At 43.0% G+C, this 26,483-nt stretch overlaps 1 protein-coding gene across 7 annotated transcripts in view; it reads right to left on the bottom strand.

Moving 5' to 3' along the window:
• The window catches only part of STON2 (stonin 2), a 145,539-nt gene that overhangs the window by 49,284 nt on the left and 69,772 nt on the right, over positions 1–26,483 (bottom strand). For 6 of the 7 annotated variants that reach the window (XM_055303652.1, XM_055303650.1, XM_055303649.1 and 3 more), the window contains one exon: positions 13,547–13,717. The exons of the other annotated variant lie outside the window; for it this stretch is intronic. In XM_055303652.1, the coding sequence (XP_055159627.1) occupies positions 13,547–13,717 (171 nt within the window). The remainder of the gene's footprint in view (positions 1–13,546; positions 13,718–26,483) is intronic. 7 annotated transcript variants of the gene reach the window in all.

Raw genomic sequence — 26,483 nt, 5'->3', positions numbered from 1 at the left:
CCAACGATCCTCGAGAAAATCTATTCATAAGTATCCATGTCTTGTGCTCTGTAGATCTGACCTTTTCTTTGAATTACAGAGCTAGAGGATGAGGTTCCATAGAGGATGGATATTCAATAGATGGATATCCTTCAATCAATCCTCTGGACCATGTTTACAGTTTAGGGATCTGAATCTGTTTTGATCATGACTCTGTAAGAGCACAGATTTAGTGGCCAAGTTCTCCTTCAGACGAGAAAAACAGGAACTGTTCATTCTGTCACCACTGCCTCTTTTGTGTAATAGATGTGTATTTCCATGGCTAGTCAGGGATAATGTGCCAAAGACAGGAAGAGACTGGGTCAAAGGTGTCATTATCTTGTTTGAGAATCCTCCACAGAGATGAGCACCTTTACATCCCAAAAACAATGGCTCTCAAATCGTTTGATGTCCATGGTCACTTTGGAAGAGCAATAAACCAAAAAGCACACATAGAGGACCCTGAATTAGGGTTGGAAGACCAGTCCTTCTGCCAGCAGAGAATTCATTTAATATCCTTGGGGCTCCGGGATCCCTGGATGGCTCAGCGGTTTGACGCCTGCCTTAGGCCCAGGGCGTGATCCTGGAGTCCCGGGATCGAATCCCACATCGGGCTCCCTGCATGGAGCCTGCTTCTCCCTCTGCCTGTGTCTCTCCCTCTCTCTCTCTGTCTCTCATGAATAAATAAATAAAATCTTAAAAAAAATATATCCTTGGGGCTCAATTTCCACATCTGTACCACTGGGGGGCTTGGATTAGATAACCCTGAATTTGTCTAGTGTTAAAACTGTATAATCTATACCCACTCTTCCACTTTTTTATTGTGAGAGATAGCAATGGAAGTCACCCCACTTTCCCCAGAATTAAGAATAAAACATTGCTTTGATGAGACAAATGCAAGAAATAATAAAATATGAATTCATGTTAAAAATAAAAATATATACAGTGCCATCCTGCAGTCATTACCAGAGAGCTTCCTGCTCATTGTGTGATAAGCCTGCTGGCCATAAACTCAGCCTCACCATCTATGGTAACAACACAACAGTGTCTCTGAACCCTTGAGAAGGCTCATTTCATTCCAACTTATGAACTGTCAGGACTACCCAGAGCCGCAGACAGACAGGGCACCTCCTCCCTGCTAACAGTGGTCAACATGTGAGCAGTAGGCAGCATTAAACAAGTGGGGAAGTTGAAGTTATGTTGAACTGGGGAGCACAACTGGCATCCAAACTGCAGAAGAGCCGGGAGGTATTCATAAGCCAATCATGGCTAATATTTCCTGAGTATTTAATTTATGCCAGCACCTTAAGCCATGTGCTTTATATATGTTATCGAATGTCTGATCATCACCTGTACTTTGTGGGTCAGGAGACGAGGTCTACAGAAGCTCAGCGCCCTGGCCATGCTACTCAGCTGCACTGTAATGACCGCTGTCTCATAGAGGAGCTGGGCAGGGGAGTTCCTGTTTCCTTTCTCCTGGGCCTTCTTTCCAGGTCCAGCGGTTCATATTCCTTCCTGTCTAGAGCCTGAGTCTAGAAAGATTGGACAGCTCAGAAAGCTTGATACTCGACCTGCTCTTTGGCTTTTTAAAAGTGTTTCTCTCTAAATGCCAAATGGTTCAATGACTACTCCTGTCTTCCATGACCATGATCATGATCATCGTACTGGTACCATTGGTATCCCTACAAGTGCTTGTGTATTAGACATTAGTTCCTGGGGTGGGTTTGAGCTAGGATTTTAGCTAAACTGCAAGACATGTTGCATACTCAGAGAACAGGTAAAGGACCTAGAACTAGAACTTAGATTACCTAGAACTAGAACCTAGAACTCAGATTACCACCTCCTGGAAGACACAGCTGAATCCATATTCCTTTCTGCATAGCACCTACCTTTGTATCCGGCCATCAACAGGTAAAGAATCAGTATGGTATAATGGAAAGAGCAATGGAAGAAGAGTAGAAGAACAGGGGCACAGGTCTCCATCACCTCACTCCTGCCCAACCGTCTCTCTCGCTCTGCTCTTCTCTCCCCACACCAGAATAGAACCCAGATATTGAGGGGTACCAAATGTCAAGGGGGTGTTTCTAACCCTGAAGGAGCAAAGAAGAAGAGAATAGGCTGAAATCTCATTGTCAGATTAAAAACAGTGACAACTTTTAAATGCACACTGTGTGCCAGGCACTGTGCAAAAACTTTCCTTAGATGACCTTATTTGCTTCCCACAAGTCTCCCATGAGAGAGACATTATTGACTCCACATAAAGATGAAGTAAATGAGGCAACAGAGAGGTTGGATAACATGCCCAAGCTGTACAGGTAGGAAGTGGTAGAGTGGAGATTTAAGAGAAGCTTTGCCACTGAAAACAAAGGGATTTGCTTTGTAAAGAACTGTGTGAAAGTGCTTTTAGAAAGGGGCAAATTCCCAGGGAAACCAAGAGACTGCTTGGAGCAGACCTTCTCTGGAACTAACTCACAGAGGGACATCAGATAGGAAAGCACCATGTTCCCACATACTATCTTTGTTGAGTGTATTTTTGTAAATGAAGGAGGAGCCAATTAACATTGCCTAGTGAGACCCATGAGCCTGATGTCTTGGCTACTTGTCAACCTCACGCAGTTATATCCTGGCCTTTGGCCAACATGGTATACCATACTGTCTCCGTCCAAGTAAGTGAAAAAGCAGAATGGACATATGTGGGGGTGGGGGTGTGTAGGCGCAAAGCCCACAGGCACACCTTGCATTCTTGGCTAAAATTCCTTCCTCCTCATAAAGAAGAGAGATTATGTGATTGTTTGAGTCATTCTTTTCTTCCTGGAATGGTTTTGGGAGGGATATGGTCTGACTGGGATCTAAGCTCCCAAGTGGACCAAGCATAAAGGCAGGCAAAGGGTTTTGGTGAGAAAGGGAAGCTGGGACAACTATGCAGGCAAAGGCTGTCCTCTGCCATGAAAGTGGAACTCTCTAAGAAGAGGAGCCAGAAGAGAAATTTTACCTTCTCTCAACTGTCTATACTTTCTACCTATACCCGTTCTCAAGATAAATTGAAGCTATTTGGCTTTTTGAAGCTAGAGATTTCATGCTTTCTGTAGAAACTTAATTTAATCAGTAAAACTCCCCTAAGTCATCCTCCTACAAACTGCAAACTCAGGCCAAAAGCAATTGTATTTTCTAATTCAATCAACTTCCCTTCACGCCTCCTGTACCTGGTTGATGAATACCCATCACTCCTCCAACCTAAGGAATTCCTGTTTTTCCGCTCCCGGCAGCATCTAGTCTAGGCTTGCTGCTTAAATGTGCAATGGCTAGCTCTAGTTTCATGGTGCAAACACCTGTATTGATCATAACTGTACTGGTTTACAGGAACCCGCCAATCCTCTTACAAATCAGTATCCTTCTGGTTTTAAAATGCAAAGAGATTTCTGGAGCCGGGTCAACTTTTTGTGTGCTGATGATCACCTTTCGTTTGCAAACTCTTTGTGTTTCCATTACTCAACACTTTAGGTGGGAATTCTGTTTAAGAAACATGTCCTTCCTTATAAAGCTAATCAGTCAAAAAAGACACTCACAGGCAAGTTAATTAAAAGACAGAACCTTAGGATTTCAATGCTCTTCTTGCTGTCTTATTCTCTTCCTTATTTCTCCATCTCTCTCTCTCTCTCTCTCTCTCTCTCTTTTTTTTTTTTCTTCTGGTCCACCACTTCCATCCTAGAACCTCCGTCCAGGACCTTGCTTCAGTTCATGAATTCTGTCTCAAAAAAAACTAACCAGTCCAATCAAGGTAAACTAAAGCCTATCTCGTGATCAGATTAATGACAAGAGCTCAGGGATTTTTGTTTCAATTTCTTGCAGCCTATTTTGGGTATGCAGTGGGATGATAGAGAAACAGGAAAAGTAAATCTGAAGATCCTTAAGGGCAGAGACTGTCATGGAATCATCTTTGTATCCTCCGGAAAGGCTAATGCAGCATTGTTGAGTCTTCAGCAAATGTTTACTCAGTAGCTCCTATGCAAAGTCAATGGTGAACAAACCAGACTGGGAGCTTGCCTCCCAGAATCCTGAGTCTCAGAATGAGAAAGAAAATTGATAAAAACAAAAAAACAGCCCCTCAAAGAAATGCATCATTACAAACTGTGCTAAGTGTGATGAAATAAGAGAACACCTTTAGCAGGGAGTATATGCCTGGAGTCCTGCTCTAGCCTGGGATAGGTCTGGAAAAGGCTTCCCTGAGGAAGCAACACTTAAGGAGAGACCTGAAACCTGAGGAGGAGTAAAGGGAGCTGCAAATTATAACATCTTCAATAAAGCAAAGGCTTTTTCTACTTGTCAAACAATTGGAGTACCACTTTTTTTATGCGTAGGAGAGATGTGAAGGACATGTTAGCATTGTCATCCACATCTTTCATTCCACACACAATGGATTGAAATCCCCACTGGAGCTCCTCAAGGCCACTGGGACTAGGACTAGACCCCAGGGGCTGCTGGCTCCCAGCCTAAAACCCTCAGGACTATATCACAAGAACAGCAGTTTCAGTGCCCATGCCAGACTTAAGTAGCAGAGCCGAGGGAACTCTGAGACTTAAAGAGCTTATCCCATATTCAAATGGTATGTAGTAGGTTGGAGATAAAAGATTTTTAAAAGCGAACTTTTAAATTTTAGTTGTCTAAGGTTTTATCTGAGAGAGAGAGAGAGAACACATATGCACACAAACAAGTGGGGTAGGGGTGATGGGGTGGGGAGAGGAATCAGGTGCAAGGGAGAGGGAGAATCCAAGCTCAGCCTGGAGCCCAGAGCCCAATGCCTCAATCTCACCACCTTGAGATCACCACCTGAGCCGAAACCAAGAGTCAGTTTAACCCACTGAGCTATCCAGTCTCCCCTGAAATCAAAGTTTTAATAAAAGAACTCGTTCTGCTTCTGCAGAATGGCTGGATAGGTTTGGGTACTTCCAACCAAAATGTTTTTGTAACCCAGGGACAAAGAGAGAACCAGGCAGATTTCCCCATCTGTGTGCAAAGTGAAAACAGTACTGTGGCAATGCGGCCCAATCAATCCAAGGTGATATTTAAGGTCTATGACTTGAGCCATTAGCCCAACAGGAACTACAATTAGCCTTAAACTCTAAGCTTAACCGCACGTGAGAAGCAGCCCAGAGTTCACAGGGCAGTTTCTGAATGCCCGCGACACCTCCTGGCAAGCTAATACGGCCTAAGCACCTCTCCTCAGCAGCTTCCCCATCTTCATTCCTCTGTTTACAACACTGCTACGCCAAGTGAAGACTAACACTTCCATTTCTCAGACTCGGTTTGCCCTTCCTTCTCAGCACACCACAAAGATGCAGAGTTGACCGGAAGGACTGCTTGAATACAGGAGGAGAAACCTACATTCTGGGCCACTCTGGCTTCTCAAACTTAGAAGTGAACACAACATGGGCAATCATCCAAGAGCTTCACTACCACCCTATTTATTAAGCAAAGATAGAAAGAGAAAGGTTTCCAAAAGCTGCCAGAGGGTGTCTCTCTGAAGCACGGGTCTCCTGAAGTCGGGAGGAAAAGATACTACAGACTACCACTAAACCTCAAATCCTCCCCCACTTCACACCTCTTCCAGGGACAAAAGAGTGGAAATGTCCCTCCAATCAAAACAAGATCTCTCTCGGCCTCTCCAAGATTCTTAGCCCTTAGTGTTGGCCTCTTTGTCTCTGCAAAGGAGCTGCTTCATTGAAACATCATAGAACAAAACAAAAAACAACAACAAAAAAAAAACCCCGTTGTCCCCCAGACAATGAAGTCGCCTGCACACAGGCATTTCCAACGTAGGCAGGAGGCAGGGATAAAGCCTGCAGAATTCTCAACCTGTTGCTATAGTAGCAGAAAGAATGTGATTCAAGCCGCTCTGCTGAGATCCATATCCAAATCCCTCCAGCTCCCAAAGAGAACATTAACCCTTCATTGCCCCTTGCTGGGGGCAGAATCACCTGGGAAGAACCCTACACTTGTCTCAGGCGCTGGATATTGTGGTCTTAGCATCCACTCACCTGTGCATTCACCCATTTTCTATTTATGTAGATTTTTATGCTGGCTCCTAGGTTTTCAGTGGTAAACAATGCAGATACGGCCCTTGGCACTGAGCAAGAGGAGGGGTAGGATATTCAACCATCGCTCAAATAACAACATATAATGCAGCATTCATGCTGTATGGGAGACACATGAGGTTTTCAGCAAAGCCATCATCAGAATGGAAACAACTTATCCAAGATAACCAGTTTATACATTAATTGTAGCAGATTACATATTCAGGGCCACTGTCATTATTTGATTGTTTGCATGGCTAATTTGACAAGAATTCCACTAAAAATGCCTATTCCAATCATATCATGCCTCCTACAAAGCATTTGTTTAAATGAGTTGTTTAATCACATCAGCCTTCCCCATAAAATAGAAATCGCATTGTTTGTCAGAGAACCGCGGCAAGCAATCTCTGAACAGTCACTAGGCAACAGAAGTGGCAGGTGAGGGCTCAGAGAATACACGTAAGAAGCATAGTCACAAGAACCCTGCAAGGACGTCTATCTAAACAGTCCCCACCCCAATTTATTTCTGTGGTCAAGACAGTAACAAAGAGAATTTAGAAAGGATTTATAATCCAGCTAATTTCCCAAACACTGTATTGCAGAAATCTTATAGTATTGAACACTTCCTTGTTGGACTTCTTTATTTCCCATGGAACATAAGTACTAGGAGGAAAGGGTTTCTTAGGAAGATAAACCCATTAAGTAATGATATCCTCATATGCTTTTTGTAAAACAAGGCAGCATCGATCAGATTGCCAAGCAAAAGCAGAAAAACCAACAGGACAGGTTACTAATCTCTGACAGCTAAAAGATGTGGTTCCATTGAAGTTACATCATCTTTTGTACCTCAGTTTCTTCAGAGGTAAATCTGATACACTCTGGAGATCCAAAGGCACAGAATGATCAATAGCAATGCCTATACATCAGTGGCCTGAAATAAAGTACAGTCGACCTTTGAACAACCTGGGAGTTAGGGGAGCCAACACCCCACATCATGTAACCTAACCTGTTGATCAGAAGCCTTACTGAGAACTTTAAGAGTAAGAAATCCTTCCTTAAGAAAAACCACAAGGAAGAGGGGCACCTGGGTGGCTCAGTGGTTGAGCGTCTGCCTTTGGCTCAGGTTGTGACTCTGGGGTCCTGAGATCAAGCCCCATGTTGGGCTCCCTTTTTAGTGTGGAGTCTGCTTCTCCCTCTGCCCCTCCTCCTGATTGTGCTTACTCTCTTTCTAAAATAAATAAAATCTTTTTTTTTTTAAAGAAGAGAAAAAACATTTACAGTACTGTAAAAAAATCCATGTATATGTGGACTTGTACAGTTCAAACTCCTATTGTTTAATGTTAACTGTACTCTGTTGTTATTCTTAGTAACACTATAATACAGTTTCTGCCCTGGAGAATACTTAAGAAGCTCAATCATATTAAGAACACTAGTGGGATGCCTGGGTGGCTCAGTGGTTGAGCGTCTGCCTTTGGCTCGGCTTGTGATCCTGGGTCCTGGGACTGAGTCCCATATCAGGCTCCCCACAGGGAGCCTGCTCTCTCGTCGCTCTGCCTCTCTGTGTCTCTCTCATGAATAGATAAATAAAATCTTAAAAAAAAAAAAGAAAAAAAAAAGAACACTAGTTTCCCATCTCAACCAGAGCACAGGCTAAAGGTCTTTCACCAAGCAATCCGGGACAGATGGGCCATCAGAAAGGGATTTTCACCCAAATCTCTTTTAACCACTGCAACACTGGACTAAGATTTAGGAAAAGGTCTCAAATGATCCGACTAGATGGAAACTAGTTTCTTTTTGCCTGAGAAAGAAATGATGGTAGCAAACATGTTGTATGATCTAAAGAAATAACTTCACCCTGACTTTGCAGTTTCTCTCTGCAAATCTCTATCTCCCTGGCCTTGGACAACGGATTTGACCATGTGACTTCCTTTGACCAAGAGATGTTAACAGATCAATGACATACCCAGAGGCCTGAAATGAGCTTTTTCATTGTGGCTTATGCTTTTTTATGCCTGCCATCACCATGAGAAGAATGTGGCTAAGCTAACAGCCAATCCTAGGGAAAGGTTGAGGGACATGTTGAATAAAGCCACCCCCAACTAAGCCAAGATCTGGGAATTCTTCCCATCTTAACCTGCAGACAGATGGGTTAATAAAAACATACTACTGTATGCTACTGAGATTTTGTGGTTGTTTGCAATGTAACATTATTGTTGCAACAACTGATACAGGCACCAGAGTAAAAATTCACCTGTAGTTTGAGGTTCAAAACATTGTTTTGCTTTCTTAAGTAACAAGTAGATTTCTGATATTTCCTCCCCCATTAGACTCTAAAGTCCTCAAAGCAGGGTCCTATTACATCCTTAATGCCAAAGACTTATTCATGGACTTATACCATGTTCTAAATCTCAGGGGATACCATAGTAAACAACATACAAGCGCAGCCATCAATCTGCACCTGTGAACTTTCCCCATCTAAGATCAGGTCAATGTAGATTGCCCAAGATGATTACAAAGTTTACTTATGTGGCTCGAAGGAGATCAAATCAGTACTGAACTCTGAACCACTGGAGTGCTGTTTGCCTAAGTACAGAGGAACTGGAATCTCTGCATCTTTTAGTAATGGAAGGGAGCAACAAGATCAGTGGCTTATTGGTTTTCAATCCTAGGCAATCACTAGAGCTTTCTACATTACAGATTCCTCGTCCCCAAGTATAGATATTTAGTCGAATAATCTGACATAAGGCCCAGACATGTGTTGTTAAAAAGGTCTCAAAGTAAAGCTGATGATCACAAGAATTGGAAATGCCCCCCATCTTATAGAACCCCTCCAAGCACTGCTGAATTTCTTAGGCTGAGTTTCACTAAGCATTTGTAATGACGTTAACAGATCAAAATGTGTGGAACGCCTGGGTGGCTCAGGGGCTGAGCGTCTGCCTTCGGCTCAGGACGTGATCCTGGAGTTACGGGGTCAAGTCCCACATCCAGCTCCTACATGGAGCCTGCTTCTCCTCCCTCTGCCTGTGTCTCTGCTTCTCTGTCTCTCATGAATAAATAAATAAAATCTTAAAAAAAAAAAAAAAAAGACCAGAATGTGAACACAGATGCACCATCTCCAGGTAACCACATGAATTCATTAGCTGTTGTTAGCCTAAGAAACCATTCCAAAACTCAGTAGCTTGAAACAAGAGGCACTCAAGGATTGCTCCTGAGTCTCTGGATCAGCTCATGTGATCTCTGCTGGGCCCACTCTTGTGTCAGGTCAGCTGGCTGGTCTAGGATATCCTCAATCACATATCTGGTATAAGATCATCATCAGCTGGGGAGACAAGGGTCTCTGGGCCACAGCAACTGAGTCTAGGAGTTAGGAGTGTCCACAGGGTAACCCGGCTAGATTCTAGGTAAGCAAGCAGAAATGTATGAGGCCGCTTAAGACCTACACTGGGGACTGACTGGTACCTAAGGACACCTTCACTTCTGCATAATCTACTGGCCAGAGTAAGTTATAAGTCCTAGCCCAGATTCAGGGGCAGGGTAAACAGACTCTACCTCTTGATAAGAGGAGCTACAAAGTCATTATCACAAGAGACTAGCTTCAAAGTCTATCATACAACTGAAGGGAGAGAAGGTTGCCTTAAGTCAAATACGATTTCTAAGTATAGGCCAAAGTTTTCACCTAATCTCAAAAATTTATACAATCCTTAAGGTGAAGTTTCATCTGATATTCCTCATTTCTATTCCTGCCTACATACACATACCTAACTTATTCCTCAAGACCTCAGCCTCAAAGGAAAGCAAAAGATATCTATTTCTTCTCTGCACTATTTATCATCCTTTGAGGTCTTTTTTTATAATAAATTTATTTTTTATTGGTGTTCAATTTGCTAACATACAGAATAATACCCAGTGCTCATCCCGTCAAGTGCCCACCTCAGTGCCCGCCACCCAGTCACCCCCACCCCCCGCCCTCCTCCCCTACCACCACCCCTAGTTCGTTTCCCAGAGTTAGGAGTCTTCCATGTTCTGTCTCCCTTTCTGATATTTCCCACTTACTTTTTCTCCTTTCTCCTTTATTCCCTTTCACTATTATTTATATTCCCCAAATGAATGAGACCATACAATGTTTGTCCTTCTCCGTTTGACTTATTTCACTCATCCTTTGAGGTTCTTAAAGATGATGTGGATGACATGCAATCCTTATGAGGACTTATTCAGGGCGAGTCTCTCTGCCATGTCTCTTCTTTTATAGGATGTGCCTACAGATGAATGTGACTAAATGATCATCAGAGCTACATCCTGCAAAGGACTCCACAGCATTAATAGAAGGAGGACCAATGCGTAAGGAATATTGCAGGAAAAAAATAACACACTAGCCCCGAGGAGCAGGAAACTGGCGCTTACTGAAGATTATAGGCTGAGGCTAATTATATTCTAGCCTCCAGCTGCTTCACTCCCTCCACTCCCCCATTTCACTCACCATGCTTCACTGTACCTACTTAGAAAGTGCTCAGAAAGGACAGTGCCTGAATCCACGACTTTGTCCTCTACTCACACCCTAAGATGTATATAGCCTGGCTGGAATGCAGCAGGAGTTATTACAGCATCCTTACAACTAAGGTGTTGCTTTCTATTTTTTATTTATTTTTTTTGTTATTTCTACTTAAATTCTCTAAACACCTACTTGTGTAGTTTGGGACAGCAGGGGATGGTAGGGAAAAGAATCGCAGCACCAGAAAACATAGGATGGCAGAGAAGTGGCCAGGGCTGGGTAGTGCCCGGAGGCTCTTTGGAAGCAATGTGTCAAATGGAAGGAGAAAGCACGTGCTGCTCACACACAAGGTTGTCTTAAGTGCCTATTTGGTTCCCATTTATATGGCCAATTTTCACTCTGCTTGGTATCACTGATCAAGAGACTAAGCCCAAGGAGTGCATGAAAAACACAACGAAATGAAAAGTAATGCTAAATTCACCATACAGATGCCTCAGAAAAGCCAAATTCAAGAAGATATTGCATTTAATTTAGTTTGAGAAGAAACTCTACAAAGCTCCGAAAATGTGCAGAACAGGTTATCAATAGGAGGAAACACTGCCCACTCTCTTCTAAACTGTCTTCTGCTCCCAGGCACTAGATCCGGGGGGTCAAGCAGGTGTGGCAGGGCCAGTGATGTTTTTGTTTGTTTGTTTTTTAAAGATTTGAGAGAGAGAGAGAGAGAGAGAGAGAGAGAGAGAGCACAAGTGGCAGAGGCAGATGGAGAATCACTAGCAGACTCCCTGCTGGGTGAGAAGCCTGACACAGGGTTCCAACCCATGACCCTGAGATCATGACCTGAGTCAGACACTAAACAACTGTGCCAACTCAGGCGCCCCAAGGGATGGTGATGCTTTATACCTGAACGTGTAGTAACCAAACTGTAAACGCTCACAAAGGCTAGAACTGCTACCAGTGCTGTTAACTCCATGGGCGGCTTGGAGTGGCATCTGCTTGTTTTTCAATCACAACTGAACAGAATCACAAATATAAATCTCACATCGCCAGGTAAAATCACCAGAAAGGTTCCCACCCCCATCTTCTGCTCACTCAGCAAAAAAGTAAGTGGCATTCTTGGTTTTTTAATGAGCTGGCTGATGGGGCTACAGTCAGACTGTGCTTTTTGATTAATTAGCTAAGGGGAAAGTAAAATTGTAAGAAAGCAAACTACTGGCATTATCAGCACAGAAATGTGGATAATGACGATGAGGAATTACTGATTTCTTTTCAGAAAAAGATATAATGCCAGAAGAAGAGTATGCAATTTTTTTTTAAGATTTTATTTATTTATTTGAGACAGAGCAAGAGATAGAGGGAGAACACGAGTGGCGGAGGAGGGGAGCAGGAGAGAGGGAGAAGCATACTCCCCACAGAGCATGGAGCCTGACGTGGGGCTCAATACCAGGACCCGGGATGGTGACGTAAGCAGAAAGCAGATGCCTGACTGACTGAGCCATCCAGGTGCCCCAAAGGGTATGCAATCTAAGAAGGGGATTTTCATCCTGCTTGTGCTCCTTCCCCCCACTTCAACATACATACACACACGCACACACACACTCCCTCCAACTTCATACCTTCCTTGGTACACTACTTTTTAGGGCTATTTTTTACTGCTGCTCTAAAAACCTAGCTATGTGAAGTACAGGTTGTTCCTCATAGAAAATCCCTACGTTGCCTGCACAGTGGTGCCAGGGATGAAGCCATGCTACATTTGCAGGGACACCCGGGCACAGGGCAAACTTCCCCATGTATCATGGGAGTGCCTCAGCTTTGGGCAATTTCTACTGCAGTTTCTGCACCATTCTCCTATAAAACCCCTTAGCTCAGCATCCTCACACTCTAATGTAACCACAGTGTAATTCCTCGTGGCTGCTAAAGAAACGGGGCCATCTCAAATACACTATCATAGTGTGGTATCAAATTCACATTATACATAGCTTTATCTTTCCTACAACCTTTTTCCTGAAATCTCCCCAGGTACTAAAGTCTAGGCTAGGCCAGGAACCAGAGGCAGCGCTCTAGTCCCTCACATACCAGTGCAATCAACAGCTTGTGTTTAGAATAAATATTTGAAACTCAGAAGCCTGTTAACAATGCAGTGCTTGATTACTTTGAATTACTCTCACCCACAGCAATTGAGGGAGAAGTCTTTGGCACCAGCCCCATGCAAAAAAAACCTGCTTCCCAGCGTGCTCCGTTTGCCTTCCAACACTCCCCTCAAAGAAGTCTCAACACACTGTACAAAGATCTCAGTTTTCTCCCCTAAATACCACATGAATCCCACATTGAAAATTTGACTTTCTTCTTCTCAGAGCACCACAGATTGACTTCAATACTTCTAGGTTCATATATATTTAATTAGACCAACTTATCTTGTAACTCTCTTATTCAAACCCCTCTGCTAGCATCTTTCATTCAGCACTGAAATCCTTCTAAAAAGCTTTTCCATTTGCCCCTTTTGAGACAAAACGTCATCTTGGTCTATTTTAAAGCTATAGTAACAAGCTCCTTTTCAATTAGTACAAGTGCCCATGTATTAAAATGGCCACAATCCTTAGCACTTTCCTCCTTCAAAACCTATCTGGTAAAGTCTTTCTTTTCTTTTCTTTTTTCTTTTTTTTTTTTTTTTTTTTAAGAGGGCCAAAAGGGTAAACTATACTAACCAGAAGTAATTAGTATGTTAAGTTTTGTTTCAAGGCCAGGCTATCAGGTTACAAGTTCTAATAAACCCTGCTGGGGGAAGACAACCCTTTGTCTTGGGACTACTGAGAACTAACCAATCAACCAAAAAAAAAACAAAAACAAAAACAAAAACAAAAAACACCTTTAATCCCATCAGAAAGTCTCCCATCTAAACACAACTGAAAAGAAAAGCCAACACCAAAGCAAATAAAATGAATGAAGTGGACCTGCTGCTGGCAGCCCTTACCATTGGGAGCAGAGGCCCCCTCCGGACCCTCGCAGGGGCTCTGGCTCTTCCTGGGGTAGGGTAAGGGTGGCGAGGGGTCCAGGCCCTGGGTGCAGGTAGAGGTATGCTCCGTGCATGCTTGAACAGGACTCACCGCCGTCTGCCTGCCTGTCTGCCACTCCGTCCTCTCGTCTGGGTGGGAAGGGCCAAGATGGAAAAAAAAATGTGCAGGTTACTCACTGGCCTTCCCAGGCGGGCACACCCAGGAGGAGGGAGAGGCCAGGCACAGACAGGGAGATTCTTCAGAGGCTGTGCCTGAGATCTTGCTTCTGATTCCTTTTGTTAATACTTCCTGAACTTTAAACTCAATCTGCACAAGCACGGGTATTTTGGGGGAGGCAAATAACACTTGGGTAATTAGATTCCAAGAGCTTTGTGCAAAGGTTACTTTGAAAAGGCAATGCTTTAGTGCACATGCTTTTAAATTTAACCCTGAAATTTGTTTCCACTGTGGCTGAGCATTAACACTAGCATAGGAAATGAGAGCAAGGGGCAACCTCAGTGCAGATCCTGGAAAGGCCCAGAGCAGGTAATCCTGGGTATGATTTAGACAAAGAATTTCTCTTTTTTTTTTTTTTTTTTTTTGGCTCTAACTTTTAGAAAACAGGATTCTCAACAGTCTCCCAGAGTTGGTGAACCTTCTCTTGGACACAAGACACATTCTTGAAAGAGGTATCCAGAGATCACGATTTTAGAAAAAGATTCCCAATGAAGATGCAAGAACTTGTTACCTGGTAGCCTAGCCTCTGCTAAATCCTGAAATGAAGGCTTTTATAAATGGCAGGATCCTTCAGCAATGTGTCTGTATTTCAGCAGAAGGAGATGGAGAGATGGAGCCAAGGGTGAGGAGGAGGGAACTAACTCCATAGACCAGGTGCTTCTCTCATTTAATCCTGCAAATGCCTTTATGAGGGCGGTATCCTTCTTCCTCTTTCACATGTGAGCATACTGAGACTAGGGGGTTAGGTAACCTGACTAGGGCTCAGCCAGCTGGGGAGTGAAAGATCCAGGTCTGCCTGAATCTAAGACCCAGACTCATCACACCACACCACCAGGTATGTCACCCACAATTCCTGAAGAACTAGTCATCTTTTTTTCCACCTGTAGTTGACCTAAGGCTAGGTTACCTTTTCTTAAATTTTTATACCAGTTCCAATACTGATATGCCATGAAATATAATTCTGCAGGATACTAACAGGTATAACAATGGTTAAGAAGAATATTCTGTATAGGTTTCTTTTTGGTAGCTTTTCACAATCTTTAGCATACTAACATATGTTGTGAATCTCCAAGCCTAGGACTTATTGTGCCATGTCCCCTTGTGCCATGTATCCTTTCCCAAAGCCTTTTTGAATTCAGAATGGGACTGTCAGGAATTTCTTAGGAATCTGCTTTAGAAATTTTTATACATATGAAGCATACATGAACACCCTTTTAAAAATAACACATCTGGATTAAAGCATATCCATGATATGTTATTTGGTACTTAAAAAATCTTAATGTAGTTGAAACTTTCCATATCAGAATAGAGAATTGCTACTGATAAATCAGAGCCACGAAAAGTAAAAGGTAGACCTATAATAAGGAATTAGTGCTTTATAAAAGGGTCCCCTATGTGAGTCACAATCCATCAGAATGCCCAGCCTCCCCTTCTAGCTCTGTGTAGTAACCTCCACACTTGATATTCATGTTTATAATGGGAAGGATCTAAAATATCACAGGTTGTTATAAGGATCAATAACAATGATGACAATGACACTCCAGCCACCATTTATTGAGCAGCTACTCTGTGTCAGGCACTTTTCTTAATGCTTTCTGTGTATTAATTTGACTAAGCCTTGCTCCCAACGATCCTGTGAAGTAGGTATTACTCATTAGCCCACTTGGAGATTGAAAGAGCCATCTCAACCTGCATATCCTGCACATAAATTCACAACAAATGCTTGAAGTTGTATTAAGTAAACGTGATGTCAGCAACCCTGATCGTTGCCACAATGTACTTCTCAAATTGACATTATAAAGTGGATCACATTTTTCCCTTAAGAATAATGTCATTATTAGGCATTCTGTTCCAAAACCTCACCTTGGCTAAAATCTTATAAATACAGAACTACAACAAAACTACAACAAATCTTATAATCATTAAAAAAAAAAAAAAAACAACCAAAATGAGGTTCCATCGCTCAAAGATTTTGAGAGATTGGCTCCTACAACCCCTCCTTTTTACTGATCAATGAAATCAAATCGAGAAAATATGTGGGTCTTCTCTAACGGTACATACCTTGTATGATTGTCACACTGTCTCACCCATGAAATAATTTTTAAAGGTGCATACATTTCAACCCCATACGATTGCTTAAGGGACTCCAACATCTCTATATGTATACGCAAAATGTACTATATCACAAATCTGACATAATATACAAGTTAGAACAAGCACTGAACATTTAATTAGAAGTAGCTTTCCTTGCCTTAGAATTTAAAAGGTCATTTGAGGAATGGTTTGACTGACTCATTTCTCTTATAAAAACTCTCTAGGGATAATATGAATCGATACTAGCTTATTCTCTCAATATATTTTTCTGTAAAAACCATAAGTCTTCAAAATTAGTCCACTGGGCACTTTTCCCCTTAACACGGTAGCAGAAGCATCTTTATAGTTTGAGACATCATTCCAGGCCTCCTTAGCTTTGATTCAGGATGCCTATGCTTTGATGTGATCCTCCTGCCAAACTCTCTCTCTCTCTCTCTCTCTCTCTCATTTTTTCCCCCTCCTCATCTACCTTCTTAAGTAAGGAAAGCCTGGAAGGTGAGAGGGGCAGACTGAGAGAAGAAGAGAGATTCATATTTCTTTACTGTGGATTTAGCTGAGTGGACACTATGCATTTTATGCTAAGGGTTTAAAAAAAAAAAAGGCATGGACCTAACTCTCTTTTTCCTCCAGCTCTGACTCTCACACCCAGCTTAGACTATACCTCTCTGCCGAGAATACAGGAGGAGCTTATTCATTTGGGGGTATTTGTCCCCTATCCTGTTAATGTCCAATGCATTATTTCTTATTCTCAACTACATTCAGCAGTGACCATCCTTGCAGAAAGAAGTCTACAGCAGGTACAGATAGTGCAGTCCTGCTCTGACATACGCGCACATTTAAAAGACATTAAATGCTTGCTTTGGCTACTCAGCCATTAGGAGCTGGGAGGGAACAACAGTGCTCGACTGCATCCAAGACAGGGCTTGGGTCAGTCTACTTATGTTCTGATGAAGTCCTAGGTCAGAATTCCAGTTTCCTGGTCTCTTGAATGAGGAAAATATCATCTACCTCGTAAGGCTGCGATTGAAGATTAACTGTAAAACATTTTGTAAACAGCTGAGCACCACATAAATATCAGGGAGTGACCATCGCTGCATCTGGCTCTCTAAATGTGTTGGTGGTGGAGCGTGGTAATTGCTTTAAAAGTGGAACCAAGTTGTTTCTGCTGTTCATGATCCATGGCCTACTCAGCAGCTGTTTCCAAGATAGGTCCATCAGGATACTAACTAGCAGGTGAGCACAATGCTAGCAGAAAATGGACCAGCTTATTTTCAGGGGAAAACATTTTCCTCCATGCTTCCTGCTTTATCAGACCTTCTGAACTACTTACTTTTAGCATAATTATAAAACTATTTTTAAACTTTTTATTATAAAAAATTTGAAACATAGATAAAAGTGGAGACAAAGGTGAAACAAACCTCCACATCACCAGCTTCGACAATTACCAAGTCATTCAAATCTTGTTTCACCTATTTCTTTACCTGCTCTGGATTATCTTGAGGCAAATTCCCAGGATCATATCATTTTATCTATAAACGTTTTTGCATCTATCTCTAAAAGGTAAGGATTCTGTGTGTAAACATAACCAAAATATTATGACATCCAAAAGGGAACTATAATTACTTAATATCCAATATCCTGTCAGTATTTAAATTTCTCCAAATCTGTTAAAGATTGTTTTTTTTTTTTTTGGTACTTTGTTCAAACAATTAGGCAACTGATTTATAAGTATTGTCCTTTTTCATCTAAAGCTTCTTTTTCCACCTTTATATTTTTCCTTGCAATTTATTGGATAAAATTCTTTTATCATACAGATTGTCCCACAATCACATTTTGATTTGGTGTGATTTAATATGTTCCTCTGCCCCTATATTTCCTGTGAATTCACAATTAGATCTAGGGACTTGATCAAATTCATTATTTGATTTTTAGATAGAATAGTTGATAGGCGTTCTTATGTACTTCCATCAGGAAGTAACTCATATTTGATAACCTCTGGTTTCGGGCACTTAGCAGCTGTTGAGAATCAGTGTCTAGATATTATTTCATGGGGACTAGAAAACGATGATTTTCTCCCATTATTTCCCCACTGATTAATTAGGATGCTATTATTATTATTATTAAAAGTTTATATTGATAGAAATGAAAGCATGTACTTCCTACTTCTATTTTTGTCCATAAAGTGTGGGACAATGTATCAGTTCCTTTCTATTCTACATATCTCATTAATCTTGAAAAGATAATTTTAAAGTTTAATTTTTTTAAAAAATGGCCCAATTAGATTTCTGGGGGAAACAACTGGGAAACAGTATTCAGAAACCTTCAAAGGGTAGAGAAGAAAAAAAAAAGGGTAGAGAAGGACTGGTTCACAGTACATCATTCAGATTCAAATGTGATTCTTTCAATTGTGAGCTCTAGGATTCTGCTCAAGGATTTTGGCATTCTTACCCTCAATATTCTCATCTATAAAGTAGGGATAGCAACTCCTACCTTATGACTTCTGTGAGGATGCATGATAAAGTATGCAAAGAGCCTGTTCCAGTGTCTGAAAAATAGTAGATGCTCAAGAAATTAGAGTTACTACTAGCTGCACTATTGTCTCCATAATTAGCACAGTGCCTGGCAAACAGCAGTAGCTCAATAAATGCGGAGTGAATAAATACAGTCTTGATTGACTTTACTGTGTCCCCAGCTGATGATGCTTCAATATTTCAAGATGCTGGGGATGCAAAAAGTTCTCTCATGAATTTATGCAGGAATGGAAAAGGGAATTATTTGCTCCCAGGGTAATTATTCCATTTGGCTCTTTTAAAAATAAGTACCGTTAGTAACCCACGGGGTTAGGACAAGAGAGGTGAGCATGACCTCAAATACAAGAAGAAGACATTGATTTTTACCAAAATAAAAATATACCAGTACTGTCATATTTGACATGACATGAAGTGCATTAAGGGCTCATTCAGTGGAATGGGTTCACCTGTGTCCCACAAAAATGTGAGCTGAAGTCCTAAGCCCCAGATCTGTGAATGTAACTTTATCTGGAAATAAGTCTTTGAGAATGTAGTCAAGTTAAGATGAGGTTTTACTGCATTAGGGTGGGCTCTAAATCCAATGACTGGTGTCCTTTTAGGAAGGGACCAAAGTCATCGAGATACACAGGGGGAAAAGACAGGGTGAAGCCATAAACCAAGAAATGGCAAGGATTGCCAGTAACCACTTTAGAAGCTGTTGAGAGGCAAGAAGAGGCAAGAAGGACTCTTTCCTATAGCTGTCTGGGGGAACATGGCCCTCCTGACACATTTTTTAGGATTTGTAGTCCCCAGAACTATGAATAAATTTCTCTTGTTGTAGGCCACCCAGTTTGTGATAAGTTGTTATGGCAGCCCTAGGAAACCAATACGTCCGGTGAATTGAGACCAATGCTATAGACCCGTCACCCTCCGTGTGGCTTCAACTGTCTAGTGAGAAAGACAGCAAAGGAGGGGGGAGATCCTAAACATGGGAACCTGATCTGTTTTAATTCATCTTACATCAACTGAATCTATGACTGACTCTTCAAAGCTATACAAGTACTAACAGGTAAGCCTGCTTTACCTGAAAAGCAGGGAGGCAGAAGTCATGGAACTTGTTGACAATGATACTTTGGGAATAAGCATGCTCCTTGTGGAGTCTGGCAGTGGGGGGAAGGGGACGCAATGCTGTCCGGGCAGGCATGGCGGGGGAAGCACTCCAGCCTAGGCACCTGCCTTTCTCTCCTTACTGTATCTTAGGAAGACTCTATGGTCTAACAGTGATGCCCCCAAGCACTACCCTACTCACCTAACCAAGCCGAGCCTCAGCATACCACCCCTCACACTGTGAGAAGTCAGTGCAATGATGGGGTAGAGAGCCTGGCTTGGTACCCTTTACAAAACCACGGGCTGGATATCTAGGATACAAAATAGTGGTGTGTGTGGTGGGGGGCAGCATTCGCAAACATTCACTGAGCCCCCTTTGTGTGCTGGGCACTGGGCTAAACACTGGAGAAACTAAAAATGAGCTCCAGTCTTTGATAAGTTAACTGCATTAGGGATGTGGAATTAGGGATGGCTTCTTCTATTTCCTCAAAATGTCTTTTAACGTTATAATAATGTTTTACAGTAAAATGCTTAAGATTAAAACTCGGATCTAATTTTTTTTTAAAGACTTTATTTATTCATAAGACACACACACAGAGAGGCAGAGACATAGGCTAGGGAGAAGCCAGCTCCTTGCGGGGAGCCTGATGCGGAACTCAGTCCCAGGACACCAGGATCACGACCTGAGCCAAAGGCAGATGCTCAAACACTGAGCCACTGAGGTGCCTAATTTTTTTTAAAAAGATGTTGGGAATGCTGTCACAGGCAGCTGTTTTGTTATTACTTACTTAATGAACACATGTGTATATATTTGCAACTCTGCTCAATCCTTCCACAAGGCAATGTGCTAGGCACCTGGGGAGACAGCCCTGCTCTCTAATTTATCCCCACCGCACTGCACACTAACACAGGGTCAGTAACACATGATTTCACACTTAACTGGTAACTAATTATTTCAGATGCGCTAGTTTTATTTTCCCAGATTAGCTCCCCCAGGGCAGGAATTATTTCCCTTTATACCATCCGTTAGCACCCACTCAAAAGCCCACCATGCCCCAGGATTAGCTGGCCTTGCAGATGGAACTATGCAACTGACTTCTCTCCACCTTTCTGGAAAACAAGCCATGACAAGTTGCCTGGGGGTTATGTTAGGGCAAAGAGAGAGGCAGAAGAGACTGTGACTTAGCGTCCTGCTCACTGTTAGGGTCTGCTTAATCATTTCCTATTGGTCCACCCTAAAATGACACGACCTAGACCAAAGAGCAAAACATGCAAGTGGGATGAAGGGATACACCTACAAGGCATCAGAGGCATTGGTGCCCAGGAGACAAATGTGAGCCTGTGTGTGTAAGTGCGCGCATGTGTACAACTGATGCCTAAAGCAGATAAAAGCCTTCTCAGGGAGTTTAGAATTTTATTGTTCCATTGTGGCGGCCATAGATGCTTCGAATACTTGCTGGAAGCAACGGGGAGGATTCGGCCCCATACACCTTTGGAAATGTGGGTTGGAGTTATTACGTGCCAGACATTGTGCTGGGCTCTTTACATCTACTCTTGTTTATTGCATTCAGAGGCCCTCCCAGGTCACCCTACACCTGTTTCAGTGGTTGGGGAACTGCCCAGAAAGGGCACAGCTAGGATTGGATCTCATGCCTTTAATGAGTCCAGCAAAGACTTTCTGCGGGATATGCTGACAGAACCAGGAGCAAGCAAAACTGATAGGCCATAGCCATGTTTCTTCCACACCGAAGCCATCACTGCTCACCAGTGAAGCAATGATTTTTGAATGGAGACTCAAATGATCCTGCCAAGTTGGTCTCTCTGCATATCTCCAGCCTTGGACAGAGGAGAAAAAGAGAGCCCTGCTGCAGCCACCAAAGTAAGTTGAAAAGCTGCATCGTCCCTCCTCTACATGCATGGGCAGCTAATTGAGGTGACAGCCATAGAAACCAAACAAAAGGCTCCCAGGAGCCCACACAGCCTAGCCTGACATCTGCCAGCCACTGTGGAAGAGAGAAATGGAGCCCATCCCTCCTTCATTCCTCAACAGCTTAATGAAGATTTGGCCTGTCATGTTCCCTGGGAAGAAACTCCAAGGCAGTCTGAAAAAGACTGATTTTTATTCTCAAACAACACACCAGATCCTCCTTTGAACCCGAAAGTCAGCAATAAAATGGGCCATAAACATGTATATGAGGCTATAAGCCCTTAGGGAAGGTGACCAGATTTCTCCCAGCCCTTGGGCCTAACAAAACCAAACTTCCGAGAAGTTCCTCAAGGTCCCCAATGGGGAGAAGGGGAAGGTTGGAGGTCATGGCTCTCACTGTGCTACTAATACAGATGGTGCTTTTTTTAGGCCCGTACCTCCTTGGGCTCGAAGGCTTAGCTGCCTGACGCCATCTCCCAGCAAATGCCTTTCGTGGGCATCTGGAAGGAAAGCGGGAGGTGTCTTGCGGGGATCTGAAGCACGGGGGCTGTTGTTACTTCCACAAGGGAGGCAGTCAGTGCAAGGAAGTAGTGGCAGGCAGAAGGCAGAGACAGAGCAGAGGGAGGACTGGTGAAGAACAAACACACCAGGAGTCTGGAAACACCCGACAGCAACCGTGTGCCGCCACAGGGAGCCAGGCTGCTCTTCTGACAAAGACATGCTGCCACTTCCAAGCCATGTATCTCACTGCTACAGTAAGTGGTAGGGATGTAATGCACAACACGGTGAGAAGAGCTAACACCACTCATACAGGGAAGTTACTGAGAGAGCAGATCCCAAGAGTTCTGATCACAAAGAGAAAATCTTCTTTTCTTCTTCCTTTTATACGAGAAGATGGATGTTAGCTGAACTTACTGTAGTATGCATTTCACAATTTATGTACATCAAACCATCATGCGGTACTTCTTACACTTACACGGTGATGTATGTTAACTATTTTTCAATAAAACTAAGGGAAAAAATGCCTTTCTCCCCTCCCCTAAAGGACTTGCTGCCAATTTTAACTACAAGTCAGCACTAAAAATGGTGAGCCTTTCCCCGTATGAAGACTGACTATAGAGACACTCTCTAAGACACAATCCAAGAACCAAGTCTCTGTAGCAATGGAAAGGCAAGGAAAAAGGGAGAGAATAAGAACTGGAAGAAAGAAAGTCCTAAAAGTTGACCAAGTATGCCCCTTTCTACCCCAACGTTTCCTATTGTCTCCATCTAATGAGATGTGCAGGGATGGTCTGGAGAGATGGGAGAAGATTCTGCGTGAAGAACAGTCCCTGTTTCACTTCTCAAGAGCTCTTCTTTCTCTTGGTTCTGTGGACATAGCTGGACTGTCAGTCCTGTTGCCACATGAAAAATCCTGCATCTACAAAGGAGATGCTAGAGGGAGGGGGAAGATGTAAATTGGAGGAAGACCAGGATTTCAGACCACGCATATGGGTTTCACAAGCTTCATAAATAATATTCTTGGACTTACTATGGAGTCAGTCCTGCCAAAATTTATACTAGGACTTGAAACTGAATCGAAGCAGGTCCTTCAAAAAATGTCAACATGAGACTAAACAAACTTTTGTTAAGGGTAAGAACTGGGCAGCCCTGGTGGCTCAGCGGTTTAGCGCCGCCTTCAGTCCAGGGTGTGATCCTGGAGACCAGGGATCGAGTCCCACATCAGGCTCCCTGCAAGGAGCCTGCTTCTCCCTCTGCCTGAGTCTCTGCCTCTCTCTCTGTGTCTCTCATGAATAAATAAATAAAAATCTTTAAAAAAAAAAGAGTAGGAATTAATGAAGCATATTTAGGAGAGAGAGAATTTAGGGATGGGGAAAAGAGATTACAATATGCAAGGAAGTGGTACTAGAAGAAGCAAGGTTCTTGATGAGGCAATAGAGTCAATTCAAGACTGGTTTTTAGCAGAGCTCAGCAGCACAGGAAGATCTGGTAGGTGTCACCCAGGACTGACAACTGTCCAAGGGGTATGATGGAAGGTCAAGGAGTCAAAGAATTCTAAGGCTACTGGTAGAGTATTGAAGAAAAAAACTGCCTTTGGGGTCCAGCATGGGTTGGAAAGCAAGTGAGGTCAGAAAATCACCCAGAGAAGTTCCAGCTGCAAATGAAATCCAAAGGTTGGCATGCCATAGGATAGCTAATAGGGCAATTTCCAGTAATAGCTGATATCTACAAAATGTTCATGGTTTGTAAGGTAACTTGACATTGCATACTTCACTTTATTTCTCAAACCCTTTGAGGTAGTCAGGTAGAGTGTGTATCACTATCACCATGCGCTAGATGTTCTTGGAGGCTTACAGGGGCAAGGTGACTTCCCAAAGTCTTAGCACTGCTAAACTGGAGAGCAAGGACCCCAAATGAGCTCTTCGACTCCTAGTCCATGCTCATTCACTACACCATGACTCCAGAAGACTGGAAATATCATTAAGGGAAAGACAGGCTTGGAGAGGATGTAAGTCAAGGGCCAAAGTCAGCTGTGTGATGTGCATGAATGGGAGACAGTGGTACAAGTAGGCCCTGGAGGTTCATCTAAAAGTATTGAATGACAGCAGCTCAAAAGGGACATGAAAGTAATGCAGGGGAATGGGTGTTGTGCCAGTCTTCCCAAGGTTCAGGAAATTAGAGCTACAGAGAGAGCAGGGCAATCAGAATCCCTCAGGATAAGGAATTATAAGGAGCACACTATACAGATAGAGAAGCCAGGACTATTTCATCACCAGCAGCAAGGGCTGAAAACTGTAAGACGGCTCAGGGTGGAGGGTATGAATGCATTAGCGAGTGAATGAATGAAAGCTAAAGGAGCAGGGTAGAAAGCTCTGACCATTGATGGATGATCAGCAATAGCAGGGCTGAGCGAGACATCAGACCAAGAGGTGGTGGAGCTCCATCAGTGACAGGAAGGGAGGCAGGCAACTGTTGAAGAAGTCATGGAACCTTTGGAAGGTTTTTTTTTTTTTAGATTATATTTATTTATTCATTCATGAGAGGCAGAGGGAGAAGCAGGCTCCATGCAGGGAGCCTGATGTGGGATTCGATCCCAGGTCTCCAGGATCACGCCCTGGGCTGAAGGCGGCGCTAAACCGCTGAGCCACCCAGGCTGCTCCCTTGGGAAGGTTTTAACTAGAAGTTAGTGTGAGGAGGGGAGAACTGTAATGAGCTTCAGATGAGACAATGTATATAAAAGTATCTGATGGTGCCTAGTAAACAGCAGATGCTCAATGAGCTTTGGCTGAACCTGAACTTGAGTCATGTGGGCCTTGAGGAACTGTCTCCTCACTATTGACTTTTGTCTTTCAGTCAAATATTTACTGATACTATTACAGGCAATGTGTTTGGGGTGATCTAATAATGAATCAGACATCGACTTTGCCTGAGGAGCCCTGAGGCACAGCAAGTGGGCCAGTCTGGGATGAATATGATAAAGCAGAAAGTGGTAAGGAACACAGTGGAGCTGCTGTGGCAGACAAGGGACTCCCACTTTGTGTGTTGGTGTATCTGTGGGGAGCATGAAGAAGAATCAAAAGTGGCTTCTCAGAGGTGCCCTCGGGCTGGACCTTGACAGAGGAACACCATCTGAACCCACGGCAAAGGAACACTGTAAACTAAGGTCCAAAGGGAGATAAAGGGTATATGCCTGGGGAACAAAAAAAGTCTGGGTTGGATGGACAGCACATTTGATAGAGGGAAACGGTTAAAAAACAGACTGGAAAGGGAAGATAAGAAGACAAGACCAGAAGCAGAAGTGGAGAGGAGGAAGGGCAGGAGGAAAGGAAATATCTAATTTTTTAACAAGAACCATCCACTAGGCATGGGGTTAAGTATTTTGTAATATTTCACCTAATTTTTATTTCAGTAATAATAATTTATTTTTCTTTCAATGAAAGAAATATTTCATTTAGTAAACGGCTCCTGATGCACACTGTGAACCTCGTGTTATAGGTGAGATGCTGAGGCTAGGAAAGGTTAAACCCCAGTGTGAGTGAGTCATGGATGTTGGGGTAAGGAAGTCAAAGTTTGGGCAGGGGAAATCACAGAAGGTCTGTGGACACATGAGGGACACAGGCAGCACCGTGCCACATCGGGATGAACCAGGAACACAGCATGGATGGCAGCTCCAGGACCAGGGGACAAGCAAATGAGAGTGCCGGTCTCAGACTATCAGATTCTGGGATTAGCCGTCTTGTTTCTCTGCTCTTCCCCAGGCCACAGGGCACAGTGCTAGGTCTACTTTAGGTTTTCAGTCCTTGATTAACAGTCTACTCAACCTGAAGTTCAAAAATAAGAAAAGCAGGGCAGCCCGGTTGGCTCAGCGGTTTAGCACTGCCTTCAGCCCAGGGCCTGATCCTGGAGACCTGGGATTGAGTCCCGCGTCGGGCTCCCTGCATGGAGCCTGCTTCTCCCTCTGCCTGTGTCTCTGCCTCTCTATCTCTGTGTCTCTCATGAATAAATAAATAAAATCTTAATAAAAAAAAAAAAAAAAAAGAAAGAACAGCACAGCACCTGTTCAATATACTCCTCCTTTTCTTGAGACTAAGGTTAGGTCTGAGACATTTGGGGCTAATCTTTCTGACCTACCCAACGAAGGCTGGGCATCTTTAGCCTTTTCAGACTGTCAGGCAAAGTCTCAAGATGGAATGACTTATAGGTCCTTCAACACTGAAAAGTTGCATTCATGTGTTTGTCTGAAAACAGACTGTAGTGTAGTATATCAAAGTAATGGAACACTTCATTGATAGAAAAGAATGAATTACTGATACATGAACCATGGATGAATCCCAAAATAATTATGCTGAGTGACAGAAGCCAAATTGAAGAGCCTATTGTATGATTCCATTGCTACAAAATTCTTGAAAGCGGAAACAAATCTGCATAAGCAGAGAGTAGGTGCCCAGGGAAAGAAGTGGGGAGACAGTGAGAAAGGGAGGATCACAAATGGACACGAGGAACTACTGGGCATGGTGGATTATCCTCATTATGGTGATG

The sequence above is a fragment of the Nyctereutes procyonoides genome, unplaced genomic scaffold (genome assembly GCF_905146905.1).
Source record: "Nyctereutes procyonoides isolate TBG_1078 unplaced genomic scaffold, NYPRO_anot_genome, whole genome shotgun sequence".
Classification (NCBI taxonomy): domain Eukaryota; kingdom Metazoa; phylum Chordata; class Mammalia; order Carnivora; family Canidae; genus Nyctereutes; species Nyctereutes procyonoides.
The sequence above is the reverse complement of the archived record's forward strand: the minus strand, read 5'-3'. Positions and strand labels throughout refer to the sequence as shown.